Here is a 12,869-nt window from a genome sequence, read left to right as displayed (position 1 = left end):
ATTGCCGACGTTGAAAAGGCCGAACAAGTGAAGAATAGGGAAGCTGTTGCCTCTTTGGAGTTAGAATTGGCCGGCGTTCTTGATCATGCCAAGATTATTCTTGAAGCTAAACATACGACTGCTACGGCACAAATTCAGTTAAAAGAGGAATTACAGCGTTATGCAGCAATGTTAGGCATGTCTAAGGATTTATAAAATTGTATTTTCATGTAAATTTCCTTTTTTTTTTCTGTTGGAGTGTGTGGATGAATGATAATGTTTTGTTCAAAGAAAGCACATTCTTGGCAATACAATCATTGGTTTTGGGATACATGTTAACGCAATACTTTCATAGTCATGCTTCATTATATCTACAATTCATCATATTTACGAATCATAAAGCATGCTTATGTGATATTTATTTTAATGAGCGGAACTATTTCTGTTTTAGAGTCAGTGGGGTTAGATTTGCACAAAGTTTAAGCTCTTGAGTAGTGGAGCAAGTAGTTTCTTAGACTCATGCGGGAGTTGGGTCTTACACGAATGGTTGCTGTAACTCTCTAGAGTTTGTGGGACTTATCGCGGCCGGGGAGTTCACAAACCGCGATCCATCAGAGGGGCCCAATGATGCTACCGGGGCGTGAACTCGGTGGGATTTATGCACAGGGTTGGCTACAGTAACTCTCTAGAGTTCACGAGGGGCACAAGTGCTACCTTTGGGTACCAAATCCAAGGCCGCCAGTCCATCAATGAGTAGGCTAAAAACCCTTCCCTGTGAGTTACTATTGGAATCAAATCGGGAATCTGGGGGGTCTTACGCATGGTTGGCTTAAAGCACACACTGCAGCCCGCTTTTTCTTCACCTGCAAGGTCGGACCCATTCACGGGAGGGTATTTTCATCCTTCCCCGTGACGCTGTCGGAAGCTCTACAGGCAACATTGGTCTCACGCGTGACTGGCCGTTGGGGACTTTTAGTCATTGGCTTCGTCCGCTGCTCGCATGGGTATGCATGTGATGTGGCCTATACGGGCTTTTTAGGGCCATTGGCTCCACACTGCTGCCCGAATAACATATATATAGCGCTAATGATGATAGGTCTTATGTGTAGTTGGTTGTAGAGGGCTTGGCTAAGCTGATTTAAATGATAAGCTACCATCACTGTCATCAACTTTATATGTGGTTGGCCATATAGTTTTATTCCATTGCCAAAAATGGTGAATCAATAATTGATATTTCGCCACTGCTGATAAGGTTCTGAGAACACTCATATTATATTTAAGATCATGTGTCAGCTTGGCGATGATAGCAATTTTGATAAAATGAATTTGTATGAGCGATTGATGACGACAGTGATAGTTGCCAATTTTGGCGATAATCATCGTCACTTGGCGATTTTGGTGAAAATCATCAGCGTTTGGCGAATTCGACGACGATCATCGACGTCAGTAGGAATTATCGACGCCTGACAACAATCATTAATGCTTTCAACCTTGATACGCTTGAAAATTTGCACCTTTTATTCATTCACATGAAGAGGAATACATGACTTTGTCTTTTGAAGCCGTTGATCTTTCTACTTGTCATGCCCCCTTTTGATTAGGAAGTATTGCTTTGAAAATCTTCATAATCAAAATCATGCCGCATCACCTCGTACTGTTTACCCAAGATTAGCATTGCCCCCAGTCTTGAATTAATCAGGCCCGTGTGCTCTCATCTCCTCTTTTATTTCATATACTTTCCTTATAGTGATTTCACCTTTATTAACCATCTTCTACAACTTATTCTTCAAGCCGAAACAAATTTTTGTTCGATGTCTGGGGAAACGATGGTAATGACAATAATCACCGTCACTCATTTTCTTCATTTCACTTGGACGTTTTGGCCGTGGCAATACGATCTTTTCAGCTGCTAACAATTTGTTCAGCGTAGGGAGCATATCATCTTCTCCAAATGAATATTTCTTATGAGCCTTGGGCTGCACAAATTCTTTCTTCATTTTATTGTCTATATGTTCATCCATGTGTTTTATAGCAAATCTTTGTTGCCCATCCTGTTGATCTTTCATTTTTCTTTCTCCTTCCATCATATCGGCTGAATTTCTCCTAAGATTCAGAATCAAGTGGTTTATACAAAAGTCGGACACTCTTGTAATAATCCTTTCTAAACTGCTAGTCTCTTTGATCAAATCTTGAAATGTCTGTATATCTGAACCTGCGAGACTTAAAGCAATACTTGGCCTCATGCATTCCAGGCATAACTTGTTCCTTTCCTTCTTTCACCAATCGCAAACGTGATGCCCCCAGGATCCTCCATGGAATAATGAATTCTCCAACCGGTTCATCCTTCCTTTGGCGAATAGAAGCTAAACCATAACTGACTTCTCTAGAGGATAATTCAACAAATTGTGAATTACAATGAGGACTGGTGAGCAAATCCATCGCTGCCGGCCATTCTTTTGTTGCATCAACCTTCCCTTTTGCTTTTTCGATCTTCAATGGATTTCCTACAAAGGTTGCATTCACCTCGCTTTCTTGTCTCGCTTCTCGTCCTTTTCCATTACGATCTCACCTTGCTTTATCGTTCTCTACAACATATCTTTTAACGTAAAGCAATTTTCTGTCGGATGTCCAACGTAACGATGATAGCGGCAATATCTCTTGTCCTTAGTCATTTCGACTTCTTCCGGGCGTCTGGGCTGAGGTAACTGAATAGTTTCGGCAGCCAATAGCTGTTCCATCATTGATATGGCGTCTTCTTTTTCGAAATCATACTCTAAATGATAATCGTTCGATCGAGTTCGCTTATCATTTACTCGATCTTTATACTGATCTGAATCTTCTCTCGTTCTTGCTTCTTGCTCATTATAGAAAGTATTTTTCTTTCTTTCTCGAACAACGGTATTTACCAACAGTCGATTCGATCCTCTCCTATTAGTTCTGATCTGAAATGTTGGCATTTTCCTGGCCATTAGTTCCAATGCATGCGCTTTTGTCGCTAATTCGCGGAAAGTTTTTATAATAGCGCTCGTGAGCCCGAAGGCAATTCCCGGCTCCATAGAATTCAAACACATGTTCACATGATCCTTCTCTTCTGGCAACTGCCTGCATGAAGCCTCCAAAGTTTTCCACCTATCAATGAATTTCTCTACAGGTTTGTTTTCTCTTTGTCTAACAGAAGCCAATTCCGCAACACTGACATCGTGCTATGATGAGAAGAAGTTGGATATGAACGCGTCCTGCATCTGTTCTCAGGTCCGCATCGATCCTGCTGCTAGGCTGGAATACCATCTGAATGCTTTACCAGTCAAAGAAGACCTAAACAACCGAAAACAATATTGCGGTGCCGTAGAAAAATTCCCCATGCTTGTGATGAAGTGCATGAAATGTTCCTCTGGCGATTCGTCTTCATTGAACTTTTGAAAATCAGGATGTTTAAAATTGACTGGAAAGGGAATATCCTCCACCTCTCTCGGGTATGGAGTTCGATATCTGAATCTTCCAGCATTCTCCCGTTCTTTTTCTGTTCTCACAGCTTCTGCGACCACCTGTCTTATCTCCTCCCGGGTTATTGCTTTTGCTGCATGAGCAGACCCAAGTGACCCTGCTCTCGGTGGCTGAGAACCTTCTGGCTGCTGTTCTTGCTCATTCATGGCAGCCATCGCTGGATGGGTTACAATCTGAGCCACATTATGTGCAAAGTAGCTAAAGCTTCTCGAACACTTTTACATTCTTCCATGAGATTTCTTTGTACTTCGGCCATTTCGGCAATGCGGTCTTCGGTTGTTGGCTGTGACCCTTGATTTGTCCCGGTCATATAGACAGCAACATCTTTGTTCCTTGATGAAGCGGTAGTCGAGGCCGAATGAGAATGCATTGACATTATGGGGGTTGTTGAAAGAGGAGATTCGTCTAATCTCCTTGTATTTCCAGAATAACCAGTTGATCAGGGCGACATGGAGATTGGCGATGCGGAGATTGGCGAGTCCGTCAGTAATGGCTTACCTTTCTGTTCTCTTGTCCACCGAGAGTTTCTAGTAGGCAGAGTAGGAAAATCGCGCATCGATGAGGAGATGACAGTTCGCTCAGGGTAGATTGCCGGCGGGGCGAGTTCGGGGTGTTTCCTGACTGTATGTCGTGTTATTGGTCCCCTAGTTCTTCTCGATGGTGAACTTGTCCCGACAGCAGTGACATTCCGGATTCTTGTCTTCCTACGAGTGACAATAATCCAGTCATTTCTTTCTTCTTGTGCTACCGGCGAAGCGGTTATGATTGCAACAACTGCTTGTGATTCTATGCTTCCTATGTGACATTCGGCCTGCTTATTGGCATATTCGATAACAAACCTTGTAGCAGTGAAGTAGAAGATTGTTTTCTTTTGAATCGTTGCCATTGGTTGATTTTAATTTTTTTGAATCTCTCTCTCTCTCTTTCTGATCATGAAAGACAACATAAGTCAGTGTTTGAATTGAATTACATTCTACTTTGGAGATGAAAGGGAGGATGTTCCCGCTGAGAGTCGCCATTTTGGCGTCTTAAATGATGCCAAACAGTAGTGATTGTCCTCTGTACAATCCTTAATTTAGTATTAAGTGAATAAGAATACCCAGTGGAGTCGCCATTTTGTTTCGAACAAGAAACCAATGCATTTGATTCGGGGATTCCATTCACTCAATGATTAACAAAAGAAGATGAAGAAGATAATCACGACATTTATTCATTCCGAATTCTTTTACATCCTTTCTCTCCTTTGATTCCAAAATAGAATATTCATAGAATCATAATACAAAGCAAATGTGTCCTCTGGGGGTCGGCTAATGTTAGTAAAAGCTGCCCTGGCCAATATGAGAGTTTATTTCATTTGCTTTTCCAGTGCACAACTAGCGTCTTTCATTGTTTAGAATGAAAGGACGACTTCCTTTGGAGAGTTATGGAGAGGGAGCAGAAGATCCATCTCATGTGTGCTGGGGTGAGGTTTATTAACTGTAGCTTTTCTTTTCTTTCTTATCGTTTATTTATTTATTTTAAATTTAAAACTTGGGGTTGCAGATTACATGGATTAAAGACTAGATAACTTTGAATAAAACTTTACTATTTAAGTGGCTATGGAGGTACGGATGCAAGTAAGTCTATGGAAGTGCTCGCTCATTGTAAACATGGGGAGAGATGGGTGGCATACTTTTGTGTCCTCCCACGCTAGTGCCTGATGAACCTGGAGAGCAGTGTCAAATTCTGAGAGCGGTACTTCTAGAAGAATTTTTCTGTTAGGGTTAATGCAATTTCAGGAAACAAAGAAAACCGAGTTTTATTCTTTCAAACGCACCATCATTGTAATTGTCCACAATAAACAGATACATATGCTACTATGCTTTCTAGCCATAGACAATGTATATCCTACTCAGGATATATAAGTCCAATCTTAAAGCCTATTTGCTCACAATAGCCCTTTCAAAACTTTCTTCACTTGCACTGTGAATGGGAAAGTGAAGTCTAAATCTTCTAGAATTCAACCATAGGGCCTCCACCAATCTAAAGTTTGTACAAAAGTCCTATTTCATATTATACGGTTTGTGTAAAATCCCTAAGGAGCTCTACAAATTGTTCTTGGGGGCCACATAATCCACCCATGCAGTATATCTAGCCTTCTGAGTGACTCTTTGAGCTTCACAAGTCAATCCACGAGTCAGGGTTTGATCTTGCATCAGCTAGCAGTTAGGTTCTCTGTGCACCCTATTTGATATATGGCATTGTCCCCAATCTCATATCCTATATCTTGTCAACGCATTCACTCGTGACCATTTTATTAGCCTCAGGAATGATGTAATTGATTGAACCACTTGGTTTTTGGTAATATTGACCATCTTCCCAATGAAAAGCACAAGTTGCATGGAAGATTCCCATTTAGGGCATGTTTGGATTGAGGGTAAATTAAGGGAAGCATTCAGTTTACGTTGACAAGATGTTTGAACTTGCTTGGGAATGGGAAATGGAAGATGCCGTGGTAAGCTGTTTTCCTTTGCCTTTCCCACCCCAACAAGGGAGCAAAACCTTTCTTTTTCGAGAAGCCAAATGGTGGGAAAAGATTTTGCCTGTGATGTGACTTTTTAAATGGCAAAGTTGGAGGTAAAAGAGGTTTCCCTTTGTGGGATTGCAACCCAAACACTTCAAACAAGTGCAAAGGGTTCCCTTCCCCTGTGCTGATGTCAGTTAACGATTTGTCACAATTTTGCTTCCCTTGCATTCCCCTAGTTGACCCCCAATCCAAACACGCCTTTAGTGGCATTGGTTGAATTGCCTTCTGCAATGTGAGGCTCAAGCCTCATTCACATGAAATGTGAGGGCAATAGAGGTGCTGGAGCTGGGAAGAATATGTTCCAAATGTTTTTCTTTGATGAATGGAATGGGTCTGTCTCAATACATAGGCAAGTGTGAAAAGATGTTTAAAGGATGCATAATCAATTAATCATCTTTTCCTTCATTGTGAGTAGGTTACTTATTTTGGTCCTCCTTTTGTCTCTTCAAGATTGAATGGGTCATGCTTGGCTAGTTTGATATCCTTGTGGATGGTCAGAATGTTGGGCCCTTCACACATAGAGGCCAAATTTTATGGAGGATGCTCCCATGTGCCATCGTGTGGATGATTTTGGAAAAGAACGGATCGACATGGTTTCCAAAAACATTCACTTGATCAAGAACAGTGGTGAAAATTTCAAGGTGTCATCGGTTAATTGGAACTGTGTTGCAGAAGAGTTGAAAGGGATATCTAAATCCAAGCTCATTTGTGATTGGAAAATGGTCTTTGATGCCTTGCGGTCATCTTCTCCTGTTGTGTTGCTTGGTGATCTTCTATGGGCTAGTGGGAGCCTAATATCGATGGTAGCTCATTGGGTGATCTCAGGCTTTAGGGATTGGAGGTCTTCTTCTCCTGGTGTGTTGCTGGGAGACCTCCTATGGGCTAGTGGAAGCCTAATATCGATGGTAGCTCATTGGGTGATCTCAGGGCTTCAGGGATTGGAGGTGTTCCTAGGGATGAGCTATCCGGTTTACTTATCTGTGTCAGTGGGTTTTGGTTCCTTCAACGGAGGAGTTGTTGGCTATCAGAATTGGGTTGGGGATTTTATGTCACTGGTGGGGGTTGACTCTCTGAGTGCATCTGGGAAATGCGCTCCTTGGAATCTAGCTCTTTTTTTTTCTGGATAGTGTAAGATTTTGTTCTTGCTCTTTTGATACCTTCTCCGAATCCCTATAGGGGCCACTGTATTACTAGCTTCCTACCAAAGAAAGGGGCCGATGGATTTTCTTTGTATGGGGAACTCTTATCCATTGCGTTTATGGATTCTTGTATATTTACGCTCAGTAGCCTTCTTTTGTGAACCTCTGTTATCGATAAAAAAAATTGACTTCAGCACAGTGTTACCCACTAACCTGCTGTTTTGACTTGCCATCAGGTACCATTATAATGTGGCTGATAATCGACTGGCCCAACACGTTGACCGAGGCATTGAAGATGGTTTGCTTATAAGTTGTGTAGCATCTTGTTCCAATCTTTGGGCACTCATTATGGATGCAGGAACTGGGTATACACACCAAGTTTATGAACTCTCCCCGTGCTTCCTACACAAGGTATGGATCCATCTTCCTTGTGTTTTCTAATCCACATTGGACATAAATTCTCATATACTGATCACTTCTGCTGTACTTCTACCAATTGTTTTACTCCAAATATTATAGGAATGGATCATGGAGCAGTGGGAGAAAAATTACTACATCAGTTCTATTGCTGGTGCTAACAATGGAAGCTCTCTTGTGGTGATGTCTAAAGGTCAGTTCCCCCTTTTTTGGATGCATGACTGTCATTATTTTTCACATGTACCACAAATATGTACTTTGAGTTGCTAAATGATGATATGATGCAGTATGCATTTATGAAGTGACTGGTTCCTGTGGATATCAGTGGGACTGGAAAATTGGTGCTCTTCGTAGTTTGTCCCGTAGTTGGACACTGGTACTTTATCCTGGTACCTTCTAATCCGTCTCATTGGAGAGAAATCCATGATTTTTCGGGATTGGATCTCTTCAAGTTTTTGATAAGAAGACCATGATAGAGGTTGCAGAAAGGAACCGCCCTTTTTTTATGTTTTATTAGGTTCTCTATAGTGAAGTTGATTTTTATGTGTATACGTTTATATACATTGGCTACCACAGTTCTTATCTTCTGAACTTTCTAGTGGTCATGTTTTATTTTTAATTTAATTTTCTTTTTCTTTTCTTTTTTCCTGGCTTAAGCATGCGTGGTATGTGGGTTCTGTGGAATTTTTGACTGAGTTCCCATTGCAAAATTGGCTTGCTTGTTGTTTATGGCTTTTGGTGCAGTGGATGCCAATGAGGCCAAGTTGGAGGCTTTTAAGTATTGAGAAAACGTCATATGCCATTTTTACAATGGAGAAGGTCATCCAATATTCTATGGGATGCTGACCTTGCTAGATATCGTTACATTGTATTTTGATGAAATTATTTTTTTAGTTGAAAGAGTGATTGTTTGGTTCATAAAAGAAAGGTGTACAATGCCTTCATAAGAGTACTTGAAGAATCCTTTGAAGAAGAATCTGCAATAAAGCTCAGTCTCAGCTTGTACTCTTTATGGACTCTCAAACTCGAGTTTGCTATTCTCTGCTCCATTTGTTGAAACTTTGCTTCAAGCAGAGCTTTAGGAGCTCCGTCTTTCATTGTCACTTAATACAATTCCAAGTGTTCCTCTACTGCTTGTGACGGTGTCGATTCTTTTAGGTTGGTGTTTATACATCCTGAGAAAATCCACCAAACAAGATGCTCTTATGGCCAAATCAATATCTGGAATGTCTAATGTTTGGAGTGGAAAAAGGACATCAATTTGTTTATGCGCACATCATAATCTTTTGATCATTTGTGGTCCATTTTCTTTCACTGAACTGTATTGTTGAATCGACTTCCTCTAGGTACCCAATACACGCAACAGTCTTACAAAGTCAGTGACTCCTTCCCCTTCAAATGGATAAATAAGAAGTGGAGAGAAGGATTCCATGTGACTTCGATGGCAACTGCCGGCAGCCGATGGGGTGTTGTCATGTCCCGCAATGCAGGCTTTAATGACCAGGTTGGATTTTATAGTTCTCATTCTGATTTCGAAGCATGCTTTCTTCTCCAGGCATATTGTCTTTTAAGTTTCCTGATGCAGATCCGTGGTAGAAAATGGAATGTCTCGGTTTCCATGATTGATTTTGCATTGTCGGACAATGCACCAAAGAAAATGTGAAAACTGCATGGGTGATTCAGTGAATCATCAGATTGGCCCAAAATCAGTCTTTCCACTCGTTGGTGGGCTACACTGTTGAATGTGGAAAATTGATATTTTTAACTTAACCATTTCTCTTGTATGCATGTTGCCCACATGATGGGAGGGGTCGCAGGAAACACACCTGGTGCAACCTACCTGATGAACAGCCCAGATCCCTTGCTTGTGCCATGCTGGCATGTATGCCTGCGAGTAGCTTTCAGACCCTATTAGTGATAGTGGCCCCTGCATCCACTTCTAGCTTAATATTCTGTCATGCATTTGAATCTACACATCTCAGCCTTGTATGTTGGTTGGGATCAATATATAAACTTTTCTTATGATAATTTGATTTGCGATCATGATAATTTGAATTTTTTAATCCTCTCTTTTTGCGCAGGTGGTTGAACTTGATTTTCTTTATCCAAGCGAGGGCATCCACAGACGCTGGGATAGTGGCTACCGGATAACAGCAACAGCCGCCACCTGGGATCAGGCTGCTCTGATCCTCAGTGTACCCAGGCGCAAACCCGGGGATGAAACTCAGGAGACTCTACGCACATCTGCCTTTCCTAGTACTCATGTCAAGGTGACTGCCCTCACTCAAAACAACTGCAGAAAACTATTATCGATCTCATGATTTCTTCCCACATATGTTGCCATACTAGATCATTGGTGTATTGAATGGACAGTTGGTGTCAGATCGTGATTTGATGGTGATCTTTCTGGTATACTGCTGAACCAGTGTATGCATCAATACACTGGATCAATCCTCTTGAAGTAACTATTCTGCTGATGCGTGAGTGAAATTAACTAAAGAATACCCATGTGCTCGCCACTTAAAGTGGCATATGCCCAATTCTGTGAGAGGCAGGCCTACATTATTCTGGTGGTTTGGGCTGTGCGATGCGCTATTGAAGTGGATTGTGATAGTTACTAGTTCAATAAGTGGAAATGATCGAATTGCAATTTCCTCGGCCAAGGGGTTAGGCTCCAACCTGTGGAAATGTTACTTTCTAGCTGCACTTGAAAGGAAAGCCGCTTCAATTTGAGGGCTATGTACTCCCCACGATTCCTCACAATGGATGCTAGATGGGTTGATTATTTGTTTGATAAATGGCTTTCTACCAAACCTATTGTGGTAATCCAATTCAGTAGTGCATCTAAATTCTGCCTTCGGTTCTGCTTGATAAAGAGGAGAAGGGGAAACTTAAATTGATTTCGGTTTGACATGGAATGCCCTGACCTGGCTCAATAAAAAGTGTCATGTCAGATGTGGGCCCTGCAGTGAAAGGGCAAAATCATCGTTTTAATATAGGGTTCTTTGCCTTTTTGCTACGGGGCCTACATCTGACAGGTTGACAGGTGCACATGCTGCTTTTTCGTTGGGCCACATCAAGGCTGCAAGAAGATTCCTTAAGCCCTTGGTTGCAGGCAACTCACATCCTTGTGAATCAAAACGGTATCAGTCAAGTAAAGAACATTGAGTTTCTAGTGAATTCATGATTCTTGGTTCGGCAGCCAAGATGCATTTCCTGATCTGAGCTGACGTCGAGGTTAAAAAGGGTAGAAGCTCCATTTCTGTTTTTCTTAATCTGACATCAACCAAACAGCATCCAAGTATCATAATGAGAATACATCATGTTAACATGTCTTGATGGCCTGCAGGAGAAATGGGCGAAGAATCTCTATCTTGCATCCGTGTGCTATGGGCGCACAGTATCTTGAAGTGTGGGGATGTCAGCACATGTTAGAGATATTCCAGGGCGTGGGTACTTTTTCTCTTTTTGTTCGTGCAGACGACGGACCCTCGCATACACACTTCAGGAGGATGTGCACCTATCAGAAATAACCAAGAAAGGTGTTGTTGTCTTTAATTTTATTTTTATCCCTTTTTAAGTGTATATTTTTTTTTTTGCTGGAAAATTGGTGCCAGGAGCTTAAACTGCAGTGGCAAGAGGACCCAGTACTGTGCTCCGATGTATTATATATTTTTATATATGTCATCGAATGGTACTACTAGAAATGGGGGCATGCAGAAATTGTAGAAGCATGATTGCCGTTCAGATTATTGTATGATGTGGGGACCAGTCTCGTGAGGACTGGCAGATCTCATCCCTCCAACCTATGGCCCCTTTCCTCTTGTTGTTCATGGGCCCAGCTGTAGATGTCTCTACCGAGGTTGATGGGTTAGGATTTTATGATCTAGAGTCTTTTTTGGGCATCTCGGTCCATGGTGGGGGTCCCATTTATACCTGTGTTGTTGAACAGTGGGCCCGCATGCAAGGGATTCAGAGCCTATTAAACCGTGCAATTGCCTAGGCTTGGGCCCAGCAATTCCTCCAACGAACAAGAAGTTGTCTTCCGAATGTGTTTTAGTAAACATTCTTTGAGTGAATAGTTTACCTTCAGAATGTATTTCTTCGAGTCATGATGAGTTGTGTGGGCTGTCAAATGAAGAAAAAAAAGAGAAGGGCAGGTCTGTTCAAGTGGGATGCACCAAAGTTTTTTCACACTCGGATGGGCCTTGGATTCCACTATTTGTTTATCCACGTCATCCATCCCTTTTCTCATATCATTTTAGGCAAGAGCTCAAAAATGAGAGGAGATCCAACGCTCAAGTGGATCACACCAATGGTAAGCTTGTGTTGCATTGAATGCAACAGTCACATCTGTGGTGTGGTCCACTTGAAAGATGGATCTGCCTCATTTTTGAGATCATACCTTAAAACCCACACAAATCTGCCCCGTTTATCATGAACAAAAAATTAACATTATTAGATTATTGGGTAATAAGATTTGTGGACATTTATTTGACGGTTAAAAATGAAAATTATGTAATTCTCTTATTTCAACAAATTAGAGTCTACAAACCAAGGATTGTTCAACCAATCTGATTTTAGGACATTAGTGGGCCACATGAGTTTTGGATCAGGCTAATATTTTTGTATTTTCAGTTCATCCTAATAGAAATAACCTTATGAACAGTTTGGATGGCATATAAACATCAGGAAGACCCAGAAAGGTTTCAACGGTGGACATTTACCTACCTTTATCCTGTCGTACAGCCCACCTGAGTTTTGGATCTGCCTGGCAAAACTGATGGAGTGGATTTCTCACAAACATCAGGGTGGGCCTACTTAGTTTATGAGTGGAGGAACATCCTGTGACAGGGAGTCGCCCCACAATCCGCTACCTAAACTAGCATTGATTCAAGCCTGACCTATTACTAGTCCGGCTTAAGCTTTAATACATTGGCCACTTTTGGAAGGAATATCCACTTAAATCGCAGCAAATAATTCTAGTAAGCAACCCTGTGGATACTGATTGCATCCTACCCCAGCCGTACCTACCGTGGTAAGCTCGAAAATGAGGCGGATCTAAGGCTCAAGTGGACTACACAACGGCAGTTTGGAAACTTCCGTTGAAAACTTCCTGGGGGCCACAGAAGTTTTGGATGTCCTGTGGTGTGGTCCACTTGAGGCCTTGTATCTGCCTTATTTTTGGGCTTATAACCTAAAACGATACCAAAAAAAATGGATGAACGGTGTGGATAAGACCCATGCATCACGGTGGCCACTCA

The 12,869-nt window shown here is 41.7% G+C and overlaps 1 protein-coding gene across 1 annotated transcript in view; it reads left to right on the top strand.

The window, feature by feature from the left end:
- LOC131251657 (casein kinase 1-like protein HD16) overlaps window positions 1-11,352 on the top strand; it is a 30,947-nt gene extending 19,595 nt beyond the window's left edge. The window contains exons 12-16 of the mRNA XM_058252518.1: window positions 7,425-7,599; window positions 7,708-7,798; window positions 8,952-9,109; window positions 9,687-9,875; window positions 10,955-11,352. Of these exons, the coding sequence (XP_058108501.1) occupies window positions 7,425-7,599; window positions 7,708-7,798; window positions 8,952-9,109; window positions 9,687-9,875; window positions 10,955-11,014 (673 nt within the window). The 3' untranslated portion in view covers window positions 11,015-11,352. The remainder of the gene's footprint in view (window positions 1-7,424; window positions 7,600-7,707; window positions 7,799-8,951; window positions 9,110-9,686; window positions 9,876-10,954) is intronic.
- Window positions 11,353-12,869: the final 1,517 nt, after the last annotated feature.

The sequence above is a fragment of the Magnolia sinica genome, chromosome 7 (assembly GCF_029962835.1).
Source record: "Magnolia sinica isolate HGM2019 chromosome 7, MsV1, whole genome shotgun sequence".
In the NCBI taxonomy this organism is placed as follows: Eukaryota; Viridiplantae; Streptophyta; class Magnoliopsida; order Magnoliales; family Magnoliaceae; genus Magnolia; species Magnolia sinica.
Note: the sequence above shows the minus strand (reverse complement) of the source record. Positions and strands in the feature narration are given on the sequence as shown.